At 41.3% G+C, this 27,609-nt stretch overlaps 1 protein-coding gene across 3 annotated transcripts in view; it reads right to left on the reverse strand.

Annotated features, from left to right (window-relative positions):
• Positions 1–27,609, reverse strand: part of CRAMP1 (cramped chromatin regulator homolog 1) — a 49,533-nt gene that overhangs the window by 8,390 nt on the left and 13,534 nt on the right. For all 3 annotated transcript variants that reach the window (XM_054212269.1, XM_054212272.1, XM_054212271.1), the window contains exons 5-18: positions 26,235–26,318; positions 23,517–23,565; positions 16,397–16,482; positions 15,525–15,648; positions 14,310–14,391; positions 11,982–13,247; positions 9,421–9,598; positions 6,396–6,577; positions 5,680–5,754; positions 4,357–4,438; positions 3,511–3,615; positions 2,325–2,503; positions 1,669–1,749; positions 40–274 (exon numbers count right to left, since the gene is read on the reverse strand). In XM_054212269.1, coding sequence (XP_054068244.1) covers positions 40–274; positions 1,669–1,749; positions 2,325–2,503; positions 3,511–3,615; positions 4,357–4,438; positions 5,680–5,754; positions 6,396–6,577; positions 9,421–9,598; positions 11,982–13,247; positions 14,310–14,391; positions 15,525–15,648; positions 16,397–16,482; positions 23,517–23,565; positions 26,235–26,318 — 2,808 coding nt within the window. The remainder of the gene's footprint in view (positions 1–39; positions 275–1,668; positions 1,750–2,324; positions 2,504–3,510; positions 3,616–4,356; positions 4,439–5,679; positions 5,755–6,395; positions 6,578–9,420; positions 9,599–11,981; positions 13,248–14,309; positions 14,392–15,524; positions 15,649–16,396; positions 16,483–23,516; positions 23,566–26,234; positions 26,319–27,609) is intronic.

Genomic DNA, 27,609 nt, shown 5'->3' on the forward strand with positions numbered 1-27,609 from the left:
TAAAGTTAACAGGAAGACGTTAGCCAAGCTCAGACTTACTGTATTGACCAGAGCTGATGGCTATTTCAATGATGGAATCACTGATTTGAGTGGCAGGTTCTCCTTGAGAAAGCACATCTTCAGGTGGTCCAGGCAGAGAAATATCCAAGAGAGCAGAAACATTGGGAGGAGAGAGCCGGGTGCTGGAAGCCTCTGATGAGGGAAGTGGAGGGGTGGAAAGCCCATTTTGGAGGGGAGTCTTGGACAGTTCTGGCAGAGAAAGGACTGATGTGCCCTGTTACAAGAAACAGAGTTAATCATTCATGAATTTATGATGGACTTGGAAGCCTGTCTGAAAAGCTACAGCTTAGCTCCTAAACATCAGATTAGAATCAGACTTATACAATTTATATAATTATATATAATAACATTTCCTTTATTTATAAAAATATATAAAATGTATATCTATAAAATGCATACAATAAACTCGTATTATTTTAATGAAAAACATCTGTAAGTACAAACAAACATGCTTCAGCCCATATCCTGCCAAACCATCCGAAAAAATATGGGTCTGTAACATTCCAAAGAATATTTAATACAGCCTGCATAACAGAAACAAGCATAATAACAAAATTAACACGATTTTGATGGATCTACAAGATAGCTCTTAAGAATTAAGTATTAATTTGCCTTTGTATAGGCAAAAAACCCTAGAGCTGCTTGAAGAGTATGTAAGTATTTTAAACTGCTAACTCACTCCTCCTTACAGACAGACTTCCCAAAGCTCAATTCTTTTTAAGGAGTCTTGTTATTAGTACCTCCTCATAGAACTGGCTGTGATTTTTTCCTGACGTAGTACATACAAAGCTGTCCTGAGAGCAAGAAGCAGAAAATAAAGCCCCGTTGCCACACAAACGCCTAGTAGGCTCATGTCCTAACATCTGTGCTATAAAAAATAATAACAATAGCAATAAAAAAAAAAAATAAATCTTCCTCTCTTTTATGCTCTCCAATCAAATTCATTTGACCTTTTTCACGCGTACCTGGCACAGGAAGGGTGGAAAGTGCTTCCACTGAAAAAACCCAAAAGCCTGTATTCTGAAGGCTTAAGTATCTAACACAAGGTCCTGGACCTCACTGGAGACAGAAGCTGGGGACAGGATGACAACGCTCTTACAACTTAAAAAGTAACCACGGCAGTACCTAAGTATCTACATCTTATTGGATCCAGCCCAAAGAAAAGTGATTCTCTGAAGAGGATGCTGGCATTACAACCACGCTTTTAGTCTTAACACTCTCCTTCAGCGACATACAAGCAGCGGGACTGCCAACTGCCAGCATTGTTCTTTGTGATGTCTAAAACACACACAGAGGCTACAGCAGAACAATTATAAACTCCTCCACCGTATCAAGAAATACATAAAACCAGTTTGTCCTTCAGAGGTCTGAGACTGTCAGCTTCGCTGTGCTTTTTTTTTTTTTTAGAGAATGGCACCCACACAAATTTAAGCAGCTTTCCTAAATTCCTTTCTTTACGTTTCTTCAGATGCTAGAGATTTCAATTCCCACAAGACAGAACCAAGGGTTCCCAATTACCTGGGAACAAGGGGTTTTCACTAGTAATACCAGTGGCGTTTTCAAAACATTGCCTGTTTCATACAGCTGTTCTTTCAACACATACTCTACCTGGAAACCATCAGGGACCGCCTCCTGCTCGTGCCGCGTTGGTAGGCTGATGAACGGAACCCGGCAGCCAGGGCCCGAGCCCTAGAAGCACAACACAAATCTTGTGAGTGACCAAGGCTTGCACCAACTGCTGCAAATACAGCTTGGGGAGGTAAGAGACAAGCGCCCATCACTGTTTATGCTCTTTCTACACAGCCTGCCTTTCAAAATCATCCATCAGCTCCCTAGGAAAATGACACGGACTAACACCTATCTGGATCTCAGTGAAAGAAATGGCAGGGAGAAACCACAGTTTCCATGCCAAACACATAACCAAAAGTCCACGTTTTGCCCCAGATTCCCTCCTGAATTACCATCTATTGAAACGCTACTGTTTGTTTTTCAAGCGCAGATTTCTGAATGGCCAAATTCAAGAGTCCCGCAGCTGAAAGCTATCCTAGGATGGAAATCTGTCCGGTGTGATGAATTGACCCCTCAACCCCGAAATACACACTATACAACACAGATTAGGTTTGCTGTGATCCAAGTGCCTAACAGCAGCTCCAGGAGAAAGCTCATTGAAGAGTCATTAATAATACAGCTTTTTTTTTTTTTTTTAAGCAATAAAAGAACAAGACCCTTAACTACTTTAAAAAGCACTCTCAATAGACTCTGACCTCTACAGCGGTGATGGAGCCTCCATTCTGATGCGCCACTGTTGACTCCTGCCCTGTTACCACCGCGGTCACTCCATCTGGTGACAATGGGGAGACGCCTGACAAACCATCTGCATCCAGGACAGGCACAGGGCTACCAGGGATAATACCGGCACTTTTAGCTGCCAAGTCAATAGCACCTTTTGTGAAACAAAAAAAGCAAAAAACCACGTTACCAGCCTTTCCTTCAGGCAGTTGTTTTGTTGTGACTCATCTAAAAAGATGCTTTAAAAATTGCCCAGAGTCAAAACTTAACACATGCAAAAAGCAAAAATGGTAATTATCTAGTCAGGTATCTCAGTTGTTCCTCTTTACAAAGTATAACATTTCTTTCAGCTAAAATTTTTACTTTTACTGCCCTGTTCCAACATGTTATCAGTTTAGAGAAACATGACAGTTCTCCCCCCCTGCCCTTTCCTTCTACATTTTTTTTCTTTTTTTGCCCTGAAAATTTTTAAGTATTTGGTTACGCAATTTCTAGAAATTTCCTTTGATTTACTAGAAGAGCTATAAGAATAACATTGCCTTATTTTGTTATCTTGCCTCCAGCAGCCATTTGGACTCAATATAAAAAAACCCTATGTTCCTGTAGGGTTAACCTTACACAGATCTTTTGAAATCCACTTAAAACATCTGAACGTCTTCCCACCGTAGAGAATCCTCCAGGTAAAACATAGAGGCAGTCATTGTTTTTACCTCATTAATCATTCCAATTTTGGGACCACTCTTTTGTTGCAAGACAGCATTTGCTTGGGGTACACCGGCCTGTTTTTCCTTCTTGTTGAATTCAAAATCCCACATCAGCGGATAAACTGTTCGCAAGTTTCTTTGAAATATGTCACAAACCCTTTCCAAAGTGGTCTTGCAAAGAAACACCACAAAAGTGCTCAACTTTGGTTACAAATTCTATCCCCTTGCTTTGCCCGCAGGTCCCACACCGTGAGGGAACCTAGTTCAGACTGTCCCACCACTGACTGCTCCCTTTCCGCCGTCACATAAAACCACGGAAAGTAAGATATCACTAACACAGCTGTTTTCTTTAACTTCCAAAGGCACTAACGATTTTACCTAGGAAACGGAACCCAATAATGTAACATCATACAGATCACAACAGACCGCGATTCATCCCGGTTAAGAAATGACTTACTGGACAGATGGTTGGTAGCCTGTGTTGGAAGAACTTTGGGCACGATTGGACGAGAAACAGCAGCTTTAGTCAGCGAGGACTGGATTGGCCGAAAAGAACCTCTCCCTAAGGTGAAGGATGAAATACCTCTCAAGCAAATTAAATCTAGCATTTTTAAAGCAGAGCACACCACCATTCAATGGAAGCAAGCAAATTCCAAGCAGTAGTGAGCTCTGGAAGTGCAAGTAATGGAGACGATGAAACAGGCCTGAAGTAGTAATGCAAGCTAACCGGTACCTTAGCACAAAACCACAACAGCAAGGGTTGCTGGATTATTGAAGCTGCCTTCATTATTGTCAATCAAGATAACCGTTAAGGTCTCCTGCTGATATTGAGATGCAAGACAAGATGGGGGATCACCTGCACTACTCATTGTACTCAAGGGTGTACCAGCAGAAAAGGACAAATGGGCAGTATATTGATTTACTCTATGAAATTTAGACAGTATCGCAGGTACTACGAAACGTCCGTTATAAAATCTAGACAAATTACAGAAAAAAAGTTTCTTATCCAAGTAATTTATTCCAAAATTTTGTCTCCTTGTAGAGAACTCCTTACACTTCCCTGCTTTCCATACTGGGAAATGGAAGAAAAAAATTTCTATCATAATCATGACTTGCTTAACGATGATCCAGGAGAACAATCCCATCATCCTGCAGGAAGCGACTCAAGCAACTGGTAAATGACACTGTGGTTTTGAAAGGATATTTTCCCCTTTTTAGAAATTATTCCTTTATGCAGTTTTAAGGGACACTTTCCAGTCCATCTCATGGCTGCATAAAAGTGATGGGAGATATGCAGACTCACCTGTAATGGATGAGTTGGATAAGATGGAAAAGGAACAGACATGCTGGGACGGATTTCCAGACGGCCTGGGCAGAAGTGTTCTCTACGTGAGGCAAACAACAACAAACCAAAACATATTTAAACACAGAACAGAGGGTAAAGCTCATCTTCTAAGGCACAGAAGTTCATGATACCTTCCAGAATAAGAAAAGCATTTCCATGGCATGATTATAATGCAACAGACACAGGAATAAGGTCTGTGTAATCTTGAGAAAGAAGCTACAAACAGGAATCCTGTGTTTTCTCTGTAAACTACTGTAAGAGAAAATTTCCACATGGACAATTCTCAGAGAAATGACAATTAGAACTATATTCCTTCTGATTATGTTCGCAGTAATTTTCAGTTGTCCCACAGAATTACAGCAGTGATCTTAAGGACGGGATCTAGTCTGTGTGCAAACTGATCTTCCACTACAATGAAACAAGTGAGAACTAACGAGGCAGCTGTATGTACTTGGGAGCTCTTAAAACAAATGGAATTGCATAGACCAGAATATCGCAGTACCAAAAACCAGCATGTATGTCATTTCTAGGTCTCCTACTCTTATACAGAGCAGGAGAGACACAAGGGTATACTGACACTTGCAAACTCTTCTCCCCAAACAAGTTTCCATTATTTTGGTTTTAGGTTTCTTCTATGTTCTCCACATGCCACAAGTCCCTAGGACAAGCCTGTGGTTTCACAGTGGCCCGTGCCCTTTTGCTGCGTTATCAGAGTAGTCTAAGGGAAGTTAACGCCTGCCCGTCACCGAAGTTCCATGACAACAGGCTACCTCTTCCACGCATCTCTTGACAAGTCCCATTTCTTTTTTTCCAGAAATCATCTTTCTTTCAAACAGTGTTATGTTTTATTTCACTACAGAAGTTTACACTCCCCCTGTTTAACAGCCATTAGTAAGTAGGACGCAGGAAAAAATATCTAAAGGGAGATGCTATTGCAATGGCACTGACAGACCAGGATACCACATGAACGCACAGCTTGTGCATCAGTACCAGCAGGCCCAAACAGCAGAACGCGCTGTCAGATGAGGAGCTTTTTTATTTTTTTCCAAAACTACCTCATGCACTGCACTACTACTGCTATTGACATTCCTCATATAGGGAATATAACACAGCTGGTTACAATATTGACTAAAACGGTCGTTCCTTCCTATGTTCAGCTTCACTCTTCCAGTGGATGTGTGAGGGATGTTCAGGTTTTTATCTCAGTTAGGTGCAAATCATTAATCATTATAGCCTTGAGGAAGCAAATGAGGCATTTCACACTTTGTCAATTCTTCTGACCTGTACTACTAATGGCTTCCGCAAGTGCCTGTTCCGTAACTTCCTTGGCTTTGGCAAGAAGAAGTCCGACTGCATCTGGACAAGAATGGGAAATGCATTATAAGTATTTTAAGCATGCAGACACAGAATAAATTATAACACCCACACTCTGTTTTTCAATAAAGTTGTAACTACTTATTAAAATACTATGTTTTGTTTTGGACAGTAGAATATTCTTTCTGCTAGAGTAGGAAAATTTTCCACCAGGAATGTATTTTTTTTTTCCTCCTTGTTTTACAGAGATAAAGCTTTCTCCCAAAAAAGCCATTTCACTACTTAACTACTGCAGCTTGCTATGAAGTTGCCACTGATGTTGTACGTATGAAAATAAAATGCGTATTTGAATTAAATACAGCACTGAGGTTGTATTAAAATTAGCTGCACGATGAGAAGGGTATCAGTTTTGCTAAACCTGTCAAATATATCTGCTAGAGCAACTTAATTAGAGAGTGAACCAGTTTCATCAGGCATTCAGATTCAGGTCTGAAGAGGTGACATCACTTCAAAGCACAGTTATATAGTCAAAATCTGACTAATCTCAGCTAATACGTTATGCTTGAACATCACTAGAAGCACTGCTTCATAGGGAAGCCCGTACTTTCTGATGAACGAAAAACCCCTGTAATACCTGGCTCAGGCACAAAACGCTACTTTTTTCATTCAGTCACCCCACTTACACTGATGGTGTCTAAGTGCTGCCGGAAGGTCAGTTCTGCTTCTTTGCTAGGCAAGAAGAGTTTCCCATGGCGGCTGTTGGGTGGTAGAGTTGTAGGAACTGCAAAGAGTCCACCATCTGCATCAGTGCTTCCAGAACTTGAAGGACCAGCCACCAAGAGAGGTCTAGGGAGGTTTCTCAAACCTATAAGATTTTAAAAGCAGTTTAAATGAACTGAAAACAAAAATAACGTAACTATCTAGTAACTGAAGAATCACACAGAAGAGCTGGGACTTGGGATTCTGGCTCTGCCACCATCTGTTTGGGATCTCAGATTACGAAACTCTCAATACTTCAGTTTTCCCACCTGCAAACTGACATTCACTTGCTTTGAAATCCTTGGAAGGACGTGGTTAAATGCAATTTTATGCTACAAGAGAAATCAGAATCTAAGCACCCTGTTTTAAGCCCCATGCAGACTGTGTTAACCAGCTGATCTATTCAGCTCGTAGAAATACCTGAGGGCCCTTCCCACTAAACAAACTATATATCCACCTTTTGTAGGGGAGGGGAACACAAACACAGACCCACTCTACAATGTTTATGCATATACAACACTGGGGTTTTGTACAACAGACAATAACGTCCGTTTTCCCACTCGTATGCACCCACACCTGTCCCGGTACTCCAGCCTCTCCTGTGGGGCTGGTGATCTCGGCTGGGGGGGCAGCGGGCACCTGGCTCGCTCCCACATCGGGAAGCAGCAAAGTGGGACACGATCCCTACTCCCGCCTGCTGCCTCCCTGGGCAGGACGGCAAGACAGCTCGCGCCTAATGCAGAGATGGGGCTACGCAATGGTATTCAAGAAGTGTTTCGAGGAACGTCAAGCTTTACCTACCTAACAATTTAACCTGCAGGTTTTATTGTCGTCTTGTTTAAAAAAAGCAAAATCGCCACCTTCACCATGCTGCTCTAGATTCTGCTGGTTTCCCAAAGGTTAGTTAAAATTACAGTGAGCCAATCTATCTAAAAACCAATTAAATGCAGAACAACATAAAAATCTGTGCCCCCTGCCTGACCAGGAGTAAACAGAATCATTAAAGATAATAAACAGGATATTATATTTTAAAAAAGCAATAAAGGGATGCAACTGTAATTACATAATGATATTTTAAGCACTATAGTGATGCTGCACCACAGCTGTTGCTTCACTTTTTTCTAAATCTCTTCGCATGGTTCTTTTTTTCTCTTTTTTGTCTCCCCAGCTAGCTGTGGCTTCTGTGGGGCTGTCAGTTTGCCAATGCTTTCAGCTCCTCTCGAGTGGACACAGGCTACCTTCTAGTCTTTATTTTCTACTGAGAAGGCCAAATCAATTTATCTTTAATTAAAAAAAAAAAACAAACCCAAAAGACAAAAACCAAACAGCAGTTGGCATCTAGATGGACTCGGGACCACAGTCCATGAGGGAGTGAGCCTAGAAGGCTCATCACCAAAAGTAACCTAGCAGTTTGCTTTCTGGCAGCCAAATCACTGCAGTCATTTAACAGTCATTTATCCATTGTGAGGACACAAAGAAGCTTGACAATTACTGTATACTAAAGATTGCAATCCAGACCACAAACAATCCTATCTTAGATCCAGAACACCCTTACCAGGGCTGATAAAAGGGATTCAGTTTGCCTACCAAAACAACACAACTTCGGGTGAAGATACCAGCCTTGCTGGGCTATCCTCTGTGCGAGTGCATCACCCCTGGCAGAACTGGCCCAGAAGCTGAATGAATTCGCTTGGTAGAATGCTGTACTGAACCCACTTCTGCTGCTCCTCTGCCCAAGCCAAACAGCTCGGCCGAAGCCAACTTGGCCAAAAGCAGGAACACACGATCTGTATTTTTCACGGCCTGACTGTGCACAAAAGACTACATGCTTCATTATAACACGTTAAACCATAGTGCTACACAACCCCACTTGTAATGCAGTGATGCGTATCAAAGACTCACACAGACAATTATATTTGGTTTTGAACCAATGAGGCTCTGTGTAAGCAGAACAGGTGTCCGTTTCTAGGGGATCAGACATAAAGTATTGTTATCTTCTTGCTGTTTCCGTCTGGCATCCTCAGCGGATATCCTTACCCTTACTTAAAACGCTTCCACAAGGATTTTCAAGAGATGAGGGAAGCATGACGTACAATCTCATAAAAATTAATGTCATAAACTAGGTAAGTTTGATTCTCCATCCAAGTCCGGTTTAAAAAGATATGTCCTTCAGGCCTGTGTATCTTGCTGATATGCAACAATTTATCTCTTTAATCTATTAAAATATTGGCTTTTTACTAGATATTTAAGTATGTCCTTGTCTGCAAGTAAGCGCAACGACGCTTCAGACATATAATGCCATTTTAAAACGAAAACCAGACAGAGTACCAAGTATGTTTTACAGCATCCGTTAAATCGCTCCGTTGCTTCTTACCGCACGGGTGTGCGGAGGACAGGGTCAGAATCCCAGCTGCCCCCCATAACCCTGACGCCCTTCACAGACTTCTCTAAAGCCACAAAGCATTTGCTGGCAAATGCAACTGGACTGAGGAACAGAACTGAAATTCTTGGTCTGCATGGCTACAGCTCACAAGTTATAGCAGCCGCACCCTCTATTAAAAGGTAATTCATAATCATACTGTATTTTATAATGGCAGAAAAACTGTCAGTAATTATTTTAGCAACAAACTTTACACCATATATTTACTCTCTTGCTCTGCAAGCCTTCACTCTCTTGAGATCCCACATTCCGTATCAGTCAGCTCCTCCCAAGTGCCAGCATCTCCTGCAAGAGCGACTCCTGAGAGTTCTTCTGGACTGCAAACCGGACCAGTGGCATGCGTTGTTTTTCAAGATTCCAAGAAGTACTGAATTTAGGACAACTCCAAAGCAAATTAACGCATACCAAAGTTCTCAAGCAGTTAAGCTTGTAGGAGTAAGAACGCTCATCATCACAGCATGAGGTACTAACGGCCTGATCCCTTGACATGGATTTTTCTGCACACTCACCTGAGGAGCTGGAAGCAGCACCAGGAGAAAAAGTCTTGTTGTTGCGAAGGGCAGATTGATTCCGTGCACAACCTGGACTCCTGGTGCTGATGGCAATCACCTTTCCCGGAGGAGTCAGTGACTGCTCCTCTTGAGCAGGCTTTATTGGTGACGTGGCAACAGAGCTCATCTCTGGCGTCTAAAAATGCATGCACATTAAACAAATATCATGTAGTGTTACAACAGATATATTGTTAAACTCATCCTACTTTGGAAGCTTAAAAAAAAATAAAATCTGACATATTACAATATCTGTAAGTAGTCTAACCCATACCTCTGTGTGTGTGGGGGGGGTGGGGGGTGGGAGGCAGCTGAAATTCCCTTCCTACGCATTTAGCAGCGTTAAATTTCATCGGTTCAATATCATTAATTTCAGTTACAATTGGGTTAACACTCAACAAGTGTCACACAGTGTGCTGGACCACCCCCGGATAAAAAGACCAAAAAAAAAAAAAAAAAAAGGTAAAGACACAGATTTGTCACAGTAATGTAAAAGGCATTGTTTTTAAGTCAGTGCAAAACTAATTTTCATTAACACAACCATCTAGACGGCTCCTCTGGTGGGAAGTATATGGGGACAGATATATTTTGCTTTTAATTCTAAACAAGTAGAGACCAAGAGTTTTGAATTTTTTCCCATCCCTTCTTCTATTTCATACCGTGCTACAGCAATAAACCAGAGGCACAGGCCAAGGTGCTTTCCTAATTTTCCAGGCCTATGCAGTTATTTCATAAAGTTGCTTAAACGCTTTTCTAGAAAATGCTCCCTTTCTAAGGATGTGTGTGCAACCCCAGGCATAAAATTGCCGCCCACACTTGACTACAATGCAGTTTGCTACAGTTTGTCTTACGCTGGTTAATTTTCATCTAAAGGAATGAACCACAGCACAGCTGGCCATTTTGGCTTTGTTACGTTTTTATCTTGAGAAAGTAGCACAGGTCTAGACAATCAATCCTTCCTCTGTTAAAGCACCTCGTGGCAAAAATATTACGGATCCTGCCATCGCTTGACGAAATGCAGAGGATTTGAGAGACAAAACTTTCAAAAAGTCTACAGGACTTTCGATTAGGCAGTAAATATCGTCCTCGCTTCTTGAATATATATCAGTCCCACGACATTCATTGCCGCAAGAAGAGTATCTCTTTCTGGAACATAGAGTATGAAGCGGTATTCGACAAACAGAAGAAAATGTTATGTTACTGACTTTATTGGAACGTACAACATGGTACCGATCTGAAAGAGCTCCATTATTTTTCAGGAGCACTCCGCTCCTTTGCCTAAGGCGCTAAGATTGCTAAAAAGACATGGAAACACTGCAAATAATAACTGCTGGGTGCTGGGTTCCCCCTCATCCCTCTCTCCCCAGGTCTAAGGTGACGTTCTTTCTAATTTGTGATTGTTTAATTGTGTCACCCCTGGCTGCCACAGGCGTCACCAGAAGTAAAAGTAGATGCCAAGAGAGGAAACACTGTCACGGATCTGTGAGACATCAGACCAAAAGTCTCTACAGTTTAAACAAAGTCTGTATCTGGAGCTGTATCTGAGCAAAGATGGCTTTAAATTTATAAAATCCCACATTCTATGTCTATAAAATGAGGATCAAAAGGAGCTTCAGGAGGGGGCTGCGCGTGTGTTAAGTCTGCACCAACAAAGAAAGATCAAAGGACTACGTGCGTTTGGGACTAGTGATACATTTGCGTCATACATGGGAATACGATGCCAATGGTATCTTTGACTTGTCATATCTCCATCACGGGAATTCAGTTAGATCTGTTGAATTCAATGTCTTTTTGGCCGTTAAAAGGATGTTTTACTGAGTTTCAATTGGTTGCACTAGGTGGAAATGGCTGCTCACAGGGTTACTGGTTACAATGCACAAGGAGGAAAGCAAGTTAATTCCCTTCTTCCCTAAGGAAGAAGGTATTTTTCTGGGTCTACTAAATAACTACCCTAAACTCTGGGAACTTTTACAAAAATCATCGTGGCAGGCACAGTTATGTTGGCTATGTCATCCCAGAGAAATACATTCTTTTCACACTTACACTTAGTATAACTTGGAACTACATAAACATTGGAAATTAAGGGTTTCAGTTTTCCCATGGAATGTTAATCTCATCTAGGCTCCATTTCCAACAAAAGGCTGGACCAGATGATATTCCGAGGTCCCTTCCAACCTGGGCTGTTCTATGAACCCGAGAGAGAACACAAGGCACTCACCTAACCTAACCCCATGACTGATGTTTTCAGCAGTGACATTAAATGTTCACTGAGACTCACAGCAACCCAGAAACTAAAAGGTAGTGTGAAAAGGAAACGCAGTACATTGAGGAAACAGCAAGCCGGGTTGTGTTGGGGTTTTTTTTTTTTTGGTTGGTTGGTTTTGGTTGGTTTTTTTTAAACACAGGAATCTCCAAGATCTTGACAAGGCTGGTCATTGATTTACTAAGAGAACAGGACTGGGCAATTATTCCCCAGATTAAATAACAGTTTAGCATATGGAGCATGAACAAGAGCTACTTACTGGTTTGGGATTGACTTCAGTAGAGATGAGTTTTAAAAGGCAGTTGAGGAGTCTCTGCTTGTGAAAGGTGGTACATGCAGGAACAGCACTCGACTCAGACGTTTGCTCCCTAGCATCCTGGGTTTCTGGCTCCAAGACAGCCAGCCAGTCATATTCCAGTTGCAACTTGTTCGGTTTGCCCATCATGAGGTAGACTTCAGCCAGCGTAAGGCTCTCCGAAGTTCGTAGGCTCCATCCTTCTTCTCTAACCTGCTGAGAGAGCCGGCTTGGGTCATCCTTGAGAGACTTTGTACTAGGTTGTCCCTGAGGTGGAGGGGGAAATGAGGAGCCCAGCTTCTCTTGAGAATCCTCCATTACTGCACCCGTGATATCCTTGGTACAAGCATCAAGCTGCTGGCCCTGGCTGTGGGTAGCCTGAGTTTCATATCTGGATGGGCCACTGCCAGGTGAAGCCACACCACCTCTCGGTAGCTGTGAATAGGAGTCAGATGCCTCTGTGCTCCTCCCGTTTGGAAAAGCCACAGGAGAAGTATCACCAGCTGCTGGAGTAGAGTCTTTCCCATGCAGTTTGTCTGTGCAAGAACATTTCTCTGGGACGATCAGGTCCTGACAGGACTTCATGTACCGTGGGAATGGATCGAGCAGAGACAGCTCTTCCACATCAGGGATCTTGCTGCAAGCACAATCTGTGCTGCACAATGGTAGCACAGTTGCTTGGTCACTAGCCAGGGCCTCCCTGCCCTCCACACAGAAGGCCACTGAGCTCAGCTTTTCATGATTCCCTCCTGGATCTTGAAGTCCAGAAGGCAGTTTTTGGAGAGAATTAGTGATGCCAAGGTTTGAGGCTGCTCCTTCCCCCAGGCCAGTCTCTGGGGCGCCATCTTCAGTGCTTGCAGAAACTTCAGCTGTGGGCTGAGAGGTTCTGCTTGACTCTGTAGTGCTCTCTGCCTTTCCAACACCCTTACCTTCTGTTCCCCGCGTGTATTTTATCTGTCCCCTAGCTGTCCCCTGACCACTCTGTATGCCTAGGATTTGTGCAGGGGGTAGTAAGTGAGCATCTTTCGTGTTCTGTTTGCATTTGCCAGTTTCCTGCCAATGCACTGTGCAGAAAGCCTTGGAGTGGACCACTCTGGCTACCCCAGGCAGCGGAGTGAGCGTACAGTTCTCTCCTGGAAAGAGATGGAGCATCACTTTCTCCTCTGAGAAGCTGCCTCTTGTTTCTGGGTCTCTGGAGTCTTGAAGCTGCTGTTCTTCTAGTGTTTTACGCTAAAAACAGATGCGTCAAGGAATACAACAGACGACTGCCCCTTCCAAACAAGCACCTGGTAGACTATTTTGCAAATTTAAAAAAAAAAAAAGCGCAGCTGATCAAGGAGATGTTCTGTATTCAGCGTAGATATGAAGACTCTATGATCAGAAATTAAGTCCTTTTGTGGTGCTAAGGACTACACAGAAGACCTGCTACAAGCACAAACTAAATCTGTTCCAGACAAAACTCCTTATCTCTGCTTCACACACCACTGAAATTGTAAAAAAACCCCAACCAACTAACAAACCCCAACAAAACCAAGCAAAAAAAACCCCAGCATCACAGCATCACTGCACAGCAAAACAGGCTCTCCGTTCTGCACGAGATTCCCCACCTTACATGTTTTGAGACCCTCCTGTTTCAAGTGCTACGCCGCTACTTCTTGCAGGCTCACAAATGAAAAAGAAAAGCCTGAATTAAAGGACTAAGAACAGGACACAGCATACCAGTCAACAGGAGAACAGAATGGCTGTTAACTCACAAATCCTTCTATTCCACGGATCAAAGTTCCGAGGTAGGGATAGCTCTACTGTTGAAAGGCTCAGACAGGGCACAGACACATCACAGGTAGCAGTAGCTCCCTAGACAAGAAGCTTAAGCCTTCATTTGGTGAAACTGTGTAGAGCAGGTGGAAAAACCTCTCCTTGTTCTTTTTGCTGAAACTAGAAACAAAATCTTCAGTTATTTTCCAGGCTTCTATGGTGGTCACCCATCTATAGTGAAACAGACTAAGCTCACTGCTTAAGGAAACAAAATAAAAGCAGGGAGCTTCATTTTTTACTAACTAGCTTTTCAGGGGATCACAGTAGAGAATAGTTGAGGTAAAAGCGGAATATTATGGGATGTCCCATGAAAGGCTCCATTAGTGATGCTGAGATACTGACCTCTACCTCTGCTAAGCATGGGCTGGTAAATCTAGGAGGTAGAATCACATTTCTGATGCAAAAATGAACGTAGAATAGGAAAGGAATTGCTCCCAGAACACAGCATACAGAACAGACTACGCAGAAAAAGGATACAATACGCACTTCATGGAGAGCCCACTTCTGCTTCAGGAACTCAATGAGGCTGGAGACCTTCCGATGTAACTCCACAATCATCCTGTATGCAAGATGAACAAAGTAAGGGAACAGAGCAAAAATGTCAGCAGAAGTTCAAATCACAGCCTTGGTGTTAAACTGGGAATTAAGGGAAGAAACTGACATTCTGTAATACAAGCACAGAGAACACACCTACCACTCCCAAGCTCTAAGAAAAAAAAAACCCACAAGAAAAAACAAGAACATATGTTAACCTGCAACTTTAAGATCTAGATAACTTACAATTGAGAAAGATCTAAAAGCTTATCAGATAAATATGATTGCCATGATTCAAGATATTAGTTTCTCCAGATGGAAGAAGACGATAGGAAAAATGGCAAGATTTAGCTAAACTGCAAAAGTGCAGGCAATGCGCAGAGCTACCACATGAAGTATAGAAAGAAAGAGAAAAAGGGGCACCAAAAACCCCAAAACATTTACTTCTTTTGCTCTCAAAGCATTTTACAAAATAAACCTAATGCTAAAAATCTTAATTTTCCTCTATGCTTGATCTTTGGTCATTACACTGAAGTACTCTGTTTGAAAGAACAATCAACATCACAGATGTTTTCTGCCCCGAGTTTTGGACTAGATGGAAGTCCTAGGATGAACAGCCATTGATGATACTGAAAGAGCAGCACTACCTACATCTTCCACGGAGATTAAGCTACAACTACATTCCTTTCTGCTAGTATCACTGTGTTGCACCTGATGTGTTTAGAGTCTTGCTGCAGGCACCCCTGACCATCGTTCTGCTTCCCTCTCCTGTGTCTCTGTCTTATGGTACACATTCAATACGAATTTTAGCAGATTTAGTGCTGCGTATCTCCATTTCACTTGCACTCTGCTCTGACACCTGGGTGTAAGTGGCACAAAGTATAGTTGTCTCCAACTCTAGTAGCTCCCATCATTAATCAAATTAAACGCTATAATGAACAATGGCAATCTAATTTTCTGGTCTGATATATCATGTTTACACCAATTATGTGCTCTGGTTGGACAAAGTCTTCAGAGTAAGTACACTTAGGCGAACTGAATTATCAAAAATGAACTGCCCTGTTGGCAAAGAGAACCCTGAAGAAAGAGGAAGATGCTAGAATGTTGCTCATATATTTCCCTATTCTACCCTGAGCACCATAATCAGTTCTTCATTACCTGAGCCGTGGATTCTGGGCAAGACTCTGTACTCGAGCCCACGCATGATTATTTCGTGGCTGCAACTCCACAGGGACCTTGAGAGGAAGACGTACTGGCTTCTGGTCCTCTTCATCACTAACGCCTGAAGGGAGATGAAGCACAATGCACACGGGTCAAAGTAAAGACAACTCAGAACGCTATATGCTCAGTTACATGAAAAAAAGCATCACAGACATCAGCATCACCTACAGACAACTTAGGCAGCTCAGCTTCGCCAACGGAGCCTGCTTCCTTAGATTACCTCCTGTTCCAATACGCTTATTTTTTTCCTTAGACACTGCAGTGTTACTGGAGCTTCCAGCTGAGCAAGCAGTGCCAAAACCAGGTGGCTGGAAAATTTGAACAAGTACAGGGTTTCAGACCTTTAAACTGCACTGATTCTACTTATTGCGGGGGAAGGAAGAAATAAAATAAAAAAAAAAAAACCAACAAAAAAAACCCCCACACATAGCTGAACTGGAGAAGCTAAAAGTCTAAAATGCTCAATGTAACATACTACTGCTTATTCACTCACATCAGGGACTAACCTTCCCATCTAGCAAAAGAACAACTTGTAAAGCAGTAGCGATCTTGTCTGATGTAGCTATTTCCTTTTCAATTTAGCTAGTGGCATACTCCAAGACTTAGAGAGCTGGGTGGGTCCTAACGTTATTGGGATTATACAAGCAAACAGGATAAGTAAGACAATAGGGACACATCTGTGCCCAACACGAATGTGAAATAACACAAATTCCCCTGCCAGTGATGTACACACCAAACGGGCCTACTCTCTCTCATATTCTTCCGACCATCTGTTCAAACCCTTTCACGTTCCAGTGTCTCTTACTTACCATCTGGATCACAGAGTTTCTTCAAAGCCCTGCACATCGGAGCTTTGATACGAAGGTTTCTGCCTTTGTAACGAACAGTCGTAGCCCTAAATACATTGAAAGAGAATTATTTACAGGCACCATTAACAAAAGTTTGTGAATACGCGCACATTAGGGACACAGAGTCAAATACAATCATGGATACAACAATGAACAAAGAAACGTAGGGGTTTGCAGTGAAGATTCACAAGAGCATTCAATCTTTTCTATCACCTTACTTTTCATTATAGAAATTATACTCTTGTGACTCTCCTCTTCCAGACTTCCATGAAACACTGGGCTGTTTGCTTAGGGAGGGATTGCTATTTTATAAAGCAGACTAGAATTATGTTATTTCAGTTGAAGAGTACCCTCAGAGACAACTTCTTCGCAAAAGACAAGTGGCTTTGCTTCAGGCTCCTCTTTATACTCCTAATTCTTAACTACGGGAAGAGAAACTCTATCTTCCATTCTGGAATATCAACACCAAATCTGTTGCAGAAATAAGGTCTAACAGCTTGTGCAGGAATCTGAACAAAGTAACTTTTACAGTATGATTTCACTGGTTTTTAGCTTCAATACCACATTAACAACTATAAAGATCCTTAAAAGCAAGAGGCCATTTTTCTTTTCACACAGTGGAACTATTTGATTTCTTCACTCCGTCAGGCCTGTTTTCTTTTTAAAGACTTAAAAGGCAGGCATGGAGACCAACCGTTGCTGATGGCAGTACTTACTACCTATTACTTCAAGCACCAAGGATCAGCTAGCACAGAAGCAGCAGGATCAAACACAAACCCTCGCAAGTAAAACGAAAGAAAGGAGAGAGAATATTCCTACAGCAGGATCTGATCTTTTCCTATGCCATAAGGAAGGCAACATCAGGCAGAAAGAGCACTCGTCTACACTGCTAAGAGGGAAATTTGCAAGAGGTCGGCAGAAGTGAAGCCAGACCTGAGAAGATGGAGCTGGTGAGGTGAGCAGCTCAAAAGCTTCAGTTACGAAGCTCTGAACTCCTGCAGATTCAGAATATTCCAGGGCTGGAAGAGCAAATTTCCTCAATCTGCACTGAGCTACCGGCAGCTAGAGGGAATACGTTAGCCCTCGCTCTTCCTAACAGCGCGAGCTCTGACACAGAAGTAGCGATGGCTTAATTCATGAAAAAAGGAGCAGGCTCTCAAGTGAAACCAGCAACAGTGCTACTTAAGAAAAAACGAAGAAGACCCAAGAGCTACTTGCCTGGTTTTAAATAGTGTTTCCTATTTCCATATCAGACAACGCTGCGGCTGCTGTAACAGAAGCATTGTTGTTACCTTTCCTCCTTCAACCTAGCCCTAACTCGAATTGTTGGAAAATCGGATTTTTTTAAGATCTCACCAAGTACAATGGTCAGTCTCTGCCAGTGGAAAGACTCTTAAGAGGAGGACATGGTAACACTTGTGGACACCTAGTCAATGACATAGGGTAATGATGAAAAGTAAAAGGTAAAACTTCCTCCTGATCATTGCAATGGACACCTTAGCCTTAACGCATGAGGCTCAATATCGTCTTTGTCTTCATATTAAAGTGAAGATACGATTTTATCAGAAAGTCAGCATTTTTTACAAAATAAATCTCATGAAAATAAGTTTAATCATGTGCAGCTAGCACCCTTTTTTTTTTTTTTAAATGTGTAAATAAACCAAGTTAAAGTACAAGTGAGGACAAGATTGTTATGAATCAACCCAAACTCACTTATGTCAAATTAATGGGGACTACAATGTATAACAACAGGAAACTCAACTACAAATTCTGCTGCTCTCAAATTCAGCTGGTCAATGTTTGGACAACTTTTCTCTTTGGTCCGAATCTTTAGGTGGAAAATCTCCGCTATTTTTTTTTTCCACAAACCTAAAATTTGGTTGCAGCCAGCAGGCAGAAGCCACTGCCTAGTATAAAAGTGCCTGGTACAAAACCTGAAGGATTTGGCAGAACCTGAGCAAATTTGCAGTAAATAAGAATTCTAGCTACATATTACATTTCTTTGTCCAGTACTTCTTATTTCCTCCAAGAACAGTAACTGAAAACACAGCCGAGGACTAAAATTCTTCAACTTTTACTATAGCTCCTAGAAATCTCTAGGCGTGTTACTTTAGTGTAAAACTACGTAACACATCCTTATGATTCACAACAAATACCGCTTGCCTTTACCTACGGGGATTCACCGAAAGCTACATTTATTCTATTACCACTAACGCTGTTCATCAGAGCAAGTAATTTTATAAAACTCATGTTGAGATGACAGGATGCATGAATATATCCAACTGCTAGCAAACGCAAAGTCTGTGAATGTGACTGAACAGTTGTGCAGAAAACAACACTGCTGCATGAACATGCCAAAATTACTGTCTCCCTTGTTCCCGCAAGGAGTTAATTACAGCATTACAGCAATCAGAACTGCTGTAATGACTTCCTTGCTTAGGGAAGACATGCCTGGATGTCCCCTCCTCTTCTAGTGGAAAACAAGAGTTTCATATGAGCCTCATTACAAAATCCACTAAAGCCAGTGAAAAGAAATGCAATAATCCAATGCACCTTGAAACAGGTCGCTAAATTGCAAGTTTACACTACTTTAGGACAGCAAATTTGCTCCACCTCCAACAGCAGAGCTGAGTGGATCAAGAAAAAGAAGGAAGAAGAAAAACACTGCTGTTCATTTTTCGTATTTTCCGTTTCCCTTAAGGAGCTTAACGAGTTGGCCATAAAGCATTTATTACAGAGTCAGGCTTCCTGTCAGTTGTTCCCCATCAATTTGTTTCCCACCTGCTCAGTGGCACCTTGGGCTGCAGAGACCCACTACCCGTTACTGCCACCGAGCAGGTCACAAATGAACACATCAGCATCATAAGCTCCTGGCTGCATTTGTATCCATGCTAAAAGGCAGAGGTGGGGAGATAACCCAACCAAACAACCCACCACAACCTAGGACAAAAGCCAGAAAAGAAGTGTGAAAAACTTTAAGTATGTTACGGAGAAGATATTTAATATACATATATATATAAAAATTTAGGAGAAAAATCATATTGGAGGAAAGAAAACAAATGCAAAACTGCTGACAGAGGAGCAGGAGCTACTGTATTCCCCGAGTACTGAATGAGAACAGCACAGTTTAGAAGTTCGGAAGCAAAGTACACTGTTCAGTAAATGGAGGAACACAGAAAAATTTGACAAAACAGTAAAAGCTTCACATGGAAGTTTTCGCCTTGGCACTACAGCACTCTTCCTTGACTACAGCAATCAATACTTTTATTTTTATTGTTCCCTAAAATATATTTTAGAAGTAGCATCCCAGCTGTCTAGATTTAGGTGTTCTGCTTGGCAAATCAGGAGTAATTCCCCTAGTTCCCTTTTCCACAAAGTATGATGGGTTTCAAGCAATCTAGGGAGACCCTCATAGTAAGTTATTCTTTAAACTAATATAAAATTAGATATATTTAGAGACTGTAGTTTCCTAATTGAAATCCATGGCTGGGAGGCTGTAAAAAGAATAGTTTTACTAATTTAAAAGAAAAGTACAGTAAAGCGGAGACCACCTGCAACAGAACTAATCTTATCTTAAAAATACCTCCTTCCTTCTCTTCTCTTACCTAGATCTTGTACGTTTCCAAATGCAGAAAATAGGAGACATTAAAAAAAGTGATTCTGCTGAATGTGCATTAAGAATTGCTAATATAACTTGACAGCAAGAACATATTCTGCCTACTTAAAAAGGTCGGCTTTGTTTACAATTTTTTGCAGGACGAATTGCTCATTTTATTATCAAGACTTTTAGGGAGTTACAAATCCCCCCTGAGGACGCCAAACAGCTTCTAAGAGGCAATCGAAGGCAGCGACGGATCACTCCCACTCCACACAAAGCACGCCCAGGAACTGACCCAGACGCATCGATCAATACCTGTGAAAAGTTTCTGTCTTTAACCGTTTTCTTACTTGTGATATCAAGAGCCTCGGGTTGGGGGGCAAAACCACATACGCTAACAGACACGGAGTGGTACTGTGCTTTAACTGTTGCATATTTATGTTATTTCTTTAATTATGTGTTTGTTGTGATTTTTGTGGTTTGTTTTTTTTTTTTTAACTCATCCACAAATCCTACATATTTACGACGATATCCAGAAAATATTTAATTTCCTCTAATGCAGTTTTTTTTTTTATTAAATGTAAAGACGGTTACAAAACCTACGTTAAATAAAAATGCTTCGCTCCTAAAAGTGAAACAAAACACAAAACCTTCGGTTTATTTAAACGGGTTTCTGAGCAGTTCTGATATACTGCCATAAATATTTGTTTCTTGTTATATATCCTAATCCCACAGTCCAGCAACATATCGTTGCTGTAATAAAAAGCTAGCGACAAAGGACTGGACAGAAAGGGATCCAGATTCCCTATAATTTCTAAGGGAGCTTTGTTTCGTAGTTGTCCTGCTTAGTGATTCTGAAAACTTCTTTAAGCAGCTCGTGTGGGCCAGTGTTGACATGAGTACGCCAAACCACCCCGACCAGTTCCAAAAGCTGACAGAACAATTCTTCTCTTCCCCTTGCATATTTATAAATATCAAAACTTTGATCTCTTCTCTAAAAGATCCCTGACTCATTCAACTACAGCTGTACCGAAGGCCCTGATTTGACACGTCGCTGACATTCTGACAGAGATGCAGAGCAGTGAATGGCCTTAACTTCAAGGACCAAACAGGGACATTTCACACAAAGATTTTGCCATTGCTTGAAATGGCCAGTTGATGAAGTTTTCAGGCACTATTTAGTATCTGTAACCCGAGTTACAAGCTAGGAAGATTTTCAACACAGTTTTCTTATGAGCACCTCACAGGGTTTGTGTTTCCATACACCATGTACTTATTACAGAAAGCCAGGGATGACGTGTAACATAAGCAAAATAAGCTCTGAATTAGAATGTGTAACTCCAGGGTTTGTCTATAGTCATCCTGCACATACATTGCCAGGTAGCTCCTCACAATCTTAGCCTCTCTTGGCCTTTCTTGCCAATTAAATGAGACTAACGCTTACCTAGTTCAGAAGATCATCAGAATAATGCATGTTCCCCATTTTTAATCACTTTTGGTTTGCTTTCACTCAAGACTTTCAACATAGTGACAAGCCTTACAAAGCGCATTGCACTCAGAGGGACTCACTTGAAACAAACATGGCAAGAACTGAAAATCAGAACTGCTTACAAATAGAGAGGGGGATCAGAGAACTGTAACATCACTGAGCAAGATGGTAAGCTTAATCTAATGGGATATATGCAACACGTTTGCTTGTGTGAAATAGGATGCTGCCCTGCACACGCAGGGAATTAATTCCGATGGTGTAGCCATCCAGGTGGTAATGAGGACGAGAAGGTGGACATTGTTTCCCCTACGCAGTTTGCTCCTCCAACTGATAAGGTTTACCCACCAAATGGGGTAAGAGACACAGGACAAAAAGGGAAGCAAAGATGTGTCCTCCACCTGGCAGGAAGAAAGCCCATGCAAGAGCCTATGCAATTTCTGAACTGCCTAAGAATGTTAATATTACACCCACTCTACTTTTTGGTTAGAAGATTAGAATTAATATCTTCAAATGCAAAGATTCCTGTTCTCAAAATGGTTTGTTACAAGACTGGCTTTTATAGAAAAAACACCCAGACTTCGTAGAAATCATCAGCTCTCATTAACAATTAATTAGAAGAACTAAGGCCTTAATCATGCAAAGTGCTAGCCTGAAGGTACAGCTTGCTAAAAATCATCAGTCTCATTCATTACGGTTTAGTCTATTTGGATGAAACAGTATTAGAAAGGCTCTCCAGTACAACACAGAGACGAAAATGACTGCCTATACCCTGAACTCTAGAGATATTCGGGACTCTAGCGGAAAAAAAGGCTCATCCCAGGCCCATTTTAACCAATAACTCCACTTTGAGATTTTAATTTTGTTTTAAGAATCATTTTGTTGGATGAAAAAAACCCAACTTATTGCAAAGATTTTCTTAATTGCACAAAACCCAAACTAAGTGACAATTTCTCTACTGATTTCAAACTTCGCAGTTAACAAAAGAACGAACAAGCATTTTCATAAATAATCACATTTGAGACGTGCAACAGAACAGCGCACTGTACAAAGTGCATCTCCTAGGAGATGAAAATTTAATAAACTGTAAGGAACTCATTTGGAAACTTGGTTTGTGAACAACAGAAAGGTGTGACTGCAAGTACCCATTTTATGCAAGGTAAAGTGCTGGTGAGCAGGCAAACTCTTCCCATGGTTTACAGTAAAATTTACTTCGTTAACAATTTGTCTGCTGCAATGAAGCACCCTAAAAGCACAAATGCCAGCAGGGATTCGCAACAGACAGAAAATTATGCTATTTCCAAATCACTTTTAAAGACATGATTAGGACAAACCAATGCCCGCTGAGTGATGCCTGCTTAATGGTCACACTCCTTAAAATAATATCCTCTAAAAGAAGTTTCACTTTAGAATACACAAACTCTAAATGCAGGACCAGCTCAGAAAATTTTACGTATAAATACATCAGGTATTCCCCCATTTCTAATAGCGCAGCAATTTCTAATCCCTCCTGTTTTCTAAAAGTACATCGTCAAGACTGAACCCCCAAATCCCGAATTCTTTCTGGAAGTGAAAGAGAACGTTCGTTCTTAAAGTCAAGCAGATGCTGAAGTGACCGGGGGGCTGAGGCCGACGGGGTACTGGAAGCGTTGTTTCAGGTCTGAACGTCAGGACTTGTGAGCACCTCTGGCAGAACTGTTTGGAGATGAACTATATTCCCTACAGCGAATCAACAGTTACAACGCCGTAACTTCTGTAAAGAACTCTCATTTCATCACCTTCTTAAATGTCACCCATCATTTCTTACTAATAACAATTAATAGCTTCATGGAAAACGGGAGGAAAAAAACCCCAGACAGAGCAAATTAGGAATGGAAAATGTCAAACTGCAGCTCTAAGAAAGTAAGGAATGCCCCCCAGACTCTGGATGACCGAATCAACAATCAAGCTGCTGAACAACCCACTTTTAAGAGTTTCAGGAGTAAGTTCTTACTTACCCGGCTTGAATCAGCTCATTGAGTTTAGCTGCATTCTTGTCATCCATACCTTTACATGAAATGGGACAACACAGTGAATTAGGATTTGAAGCGATAACTGGTTTTGTGTTCTGTTTGGTTTTCAAAGCTATTACATTTTATTCTCACACAGAACTGATGTGCGCAAATGAGCTATAACATACCCTTTCTGAAAAGTTTCTATTTTCATACATGCAAGCTTTACACGATTCTTGCCCTGAAAATTACATTTTACTCACGGATTAAATGACCCAAGTTTAGGTGCTATAGTCATCTTGGGTTGCCAGGCATTAATCTGACACTGCGGTATTAAAAAGAAAAGCTTCCTCATCTTCCTGCTCAATCAGTGTTGCTAAGGCAGCACAGCATAATGAAAGAGCATCAAGCCCTCTCAGCACCGAATGCAATAAAAAAAAAAGGAAATAAAAATAATAAAATGCACATGTAGCCCACACTTTTCTTCTCTGCGTTACACAGCAAATTTTTAAATGGACATTATGGTGACTTAATTTATATTCTCTATGATAGTCTGGCCCAGAACTATTTACTGAACAATTAACCTCCCTCTGGCAATGCTGAAAGTATTCCTGACGTCCTTTCACATCTCAAGAGCTCTACATAAGTTATCTCAATTTCTGGGAAGACAGGACTGGGTGAATACCACAAAAAAAAAAGAAAAAAAGAAAAAGAAACTACTTTCACCAGCTGCAGAGCAGACGTCTCATAAACTGGGAATAGAGGCTTGCAGCTTAAGCCCATTTGGTCTCGGAGACCTGAATTTTCCAAGTGACACTGGGCAAAAATCTGTAACCAAGTACTAAAGTTATAAAAAGAAAGAAGCACGGAGTATGCATGCATTGCTATGGTGACTGTGGGAAACCTCCTTGCCAGTCATCACAAGGAGGGTCTGTTGATGCTTTTAAGTTAAGGTGTGGATATAGGGAAGAAACACTAATACTGATTTCTACTGATAATGCAATTTGTCTTGCCTCTGCACCTTCTTTGCCACAAAACAGTTCAAAATTGCTTCTCCAAGATGAATTAACACACTGGAGATCTTTGAACTAACAGAATAAAGTCAGTATGATCATTCACAAAAATCTCATTCATGACACTTTACAATAAAAATCCCAGGTGAGGGAATAGTATAGAAAAAAAAAATCTGCCAAAATACCACTATTCTATTAGGAATTACATCCAGTCATTAAAACTTTCTTGTCTTTCTCACTTTGTAACTAGTATGACTTTACAAAGAAGTGAAAGTATTTTGAAGATTTTCCATGTCTCACAAATTAATCAAAAAACATAGAAGATACTCTATGACATAACACTGACTCTACAAAAAGTTTGGGGATGAATGAAAAAAAAAATAAATACACAGATAAGAAGGTACATGTGGATTGACTAGCGCATATAGTGCATGTTCCTCTGCCCATTCTCCAAGCTAGCCACATCACAGCTTTCTAGTCTGGAAGCCATAAAGACCATGTGAACCACAGCCTGGGCTGCATCCCCAGCAGCGTGGGCAGCAGGGCGAGGGGGGGATTCTGCCCCTCTGCTCCGCTCTGTGAGACCCCCCTGCAGTGCTGCCTCCAGCTCTGGGCACCAACAGCAGAAGGACAGGGAGCTGTTGGAGCAGGGCCAGAGGAGGCCCCGGAGATGCTGGGAGGGCTGGAGCCCCTCTGCTGTGAGGACAGGCTGAGAGAGCTGGGGGGGTTCAGCCTGGAGAAGAGAAGGCTCCGGGGAGACCTTGGAGTCCCTTCCAGTCCCTAAAGGGGCTCCAGGAAAGCTGGGGAGGGACTCTGGATCAGGGAGGGCAGCCATGGGACGAGGGGGAACGGTTTTACGCTGCAAGAGGGGAGATTGAGATGAGATCTGAGGAAGAAATTTTTCATTCTGAGGGTGGTGAGCCCCTGGCCCAGGTTGCCCAGAGAAGCTGTGGCTGCCCCATCCCTGGAGGTGTTCAAGGGCAGGTTGGAGGGGGCTTGGAGCAACCTGGTGTGGTGGGAGGTGTCCCTGCCCAGGGCAGGGGGTGGCACTGGGTGGGCTTTAAGGTCCCTTCCAACCTAAACCATTCTATGAACATGGTACTAACCCTAAACTCAGCTATCTTGCTAATGCAACTAATCAGTTTCCAGAAAACTGGGAGCATTGGGGTGGCATATACTCACCTGCCTACACTCACCCTTACGGACAAGGTCAGAATGCACCTTGGTTAGCCAGTAAAGTTATTATTTCAGATTATGATTTGTAATACTTTTTCACCTTCTGAGTTCAGTAAGTAATTTAGAGAATGACTTAGAGAAAGGCATTATCCCAGATTTTGACTGCATAGGCAGAAATAACTGTGGGTGCAAATGGTATCATTTACACATTTAAATTCTTAGTTTTCAAGAATAAAATAGATAATCTAAGCTCCATATACATTTACCTGTCATCTGTGGGTATCACTTGCACTGCATACCACGGATAGCAAAAACTAAAGATATGTCAAAAAAGGGACTAATGCAACAGACTAAGGTGTTCTTTAACAATAAAATACATTTAATGAAAAAACGACACTACAGGTTACTGCAATAGAATACGACGAACACAAATTCTGAATAACTCAAAAGTGTAACTGTTTCAGACATTGCCAACTTCAAGGGTAGACACTTCTGATTCTACCATATAAAAATAATCTAAAGTCATCATACTCACATCCCCCAATCTTTTTCCTTAGTTCCCCGTAGCAGATTAAGCCATAAAGCTCCAGGGAGGATTTTTTCAGCCCTTGAGAAAACACTGAAAAGCAGAAAAGGTGTAAGTGAGGTGCAGACTGCAGATACACAGCAACACTGCCGACACTCATTCCAACACTGAAAATGAGACAGATTTGTATTTTCAATGATGGGACAAACACCACATCGAAGGTAAGACTAAGTTCCGTTTCATTAAACACTATAGTCCTTTTGGTGACTTAAATATCTGGGAAACACAGTATTTTTTAGATTACAGAAAAAAAAAAAAAAGCAACTTCCACAGAATTTAAACAATTACGCAACAGTTCAATATGCAAAATAAAGCTAATTCATAATAAACCTAACTCTAGTATGACTTACCTACTTACAATTTCTAAAGGAAACATCCAGATGCCCGCAAGAAAATTCACATAGAACTGTTTCTATATGGAAATTAAGAAGTAGGTCTGAATTTTCCAGAAGACAGAGAATGCCTTCTGTGCACCTGAACGCACCCGAGAGATTTAATGCAAATTCTATATTCTAAATTTTTATATGAAGAATCGCAAACATTTTATTCAACTTTACCAAGTTTTTTTTCTCCTTTCTCACCAACACACATGATGGGGACGTTATTATTGCTAATAGATGTAAATATCTACGACAGCACGGACAGACTGCCTTGTGGTTTGCAAATCAGATGAAAATATTTATTCTTGACTATTCATCAAGAATTCAGTTCTCTTTGACTTGCAGACTCATGTAATCTCAAAATCCAGGCACGTGTATTTCTACTAATACTACAGCTAATCAAACTACTGCACTCATGCTGAAATTCCTCCAGACGGTGAGATTTCAGACCTTACAGGCAGAGATACAGAATTTTACATTATCCAGAAAACAGATGAAGTTCCTCCATGACACCTTTATTTTATTTTTTTTTTCAACTTCTTACATGCTGTGTTTGCTGTAACTTTTTTTTTTTTTTAAATAAAATACTAATGGCTTGTTTCATCTTAAAACGCTGTCTTGTTTTGGAAAAGCAACTCAAAAATACACCTTTTTGACGGGTGTTTTAGATAGGTAAATCCTCCTGCAGATTAACCTAATCTCAGGAACAGACAAAACAATTTCATAAAGAGACTACATTGTCACTATCTTGCATTCCCTGAGCTTTTTTCTAGTCATATACAGTTCTCACTAATGAGTTATTTGTAACTTGAGAGGCTCTGGCCACAAACCATATAGCTGAATTTATTATCCAAATTTTTGCTCATGTTAGAAAGAATTGTTTAAAGACCAAACAATTCAACCACCGTGAAACATGCTACAATTTATGCAACTTAGAACACAGC

The sequence above is a fragment of the Rissa tridactyla genome, chromosome 8 (assembly GCF_028500815.1).
Source record: "Rissa tridactyla isolate bRisTri1 chromosome 8, bRisTri1.patW.cur.20221130, whole genome shotgun sequence".
In the NCBI taxonomy this organism is placed as follows: domain Eukaryota; kingdom Metazoa; phylum Chordata; class Aves; order Charadriiformes; family Laridae; genus Rissa; species Rissa tridactyla.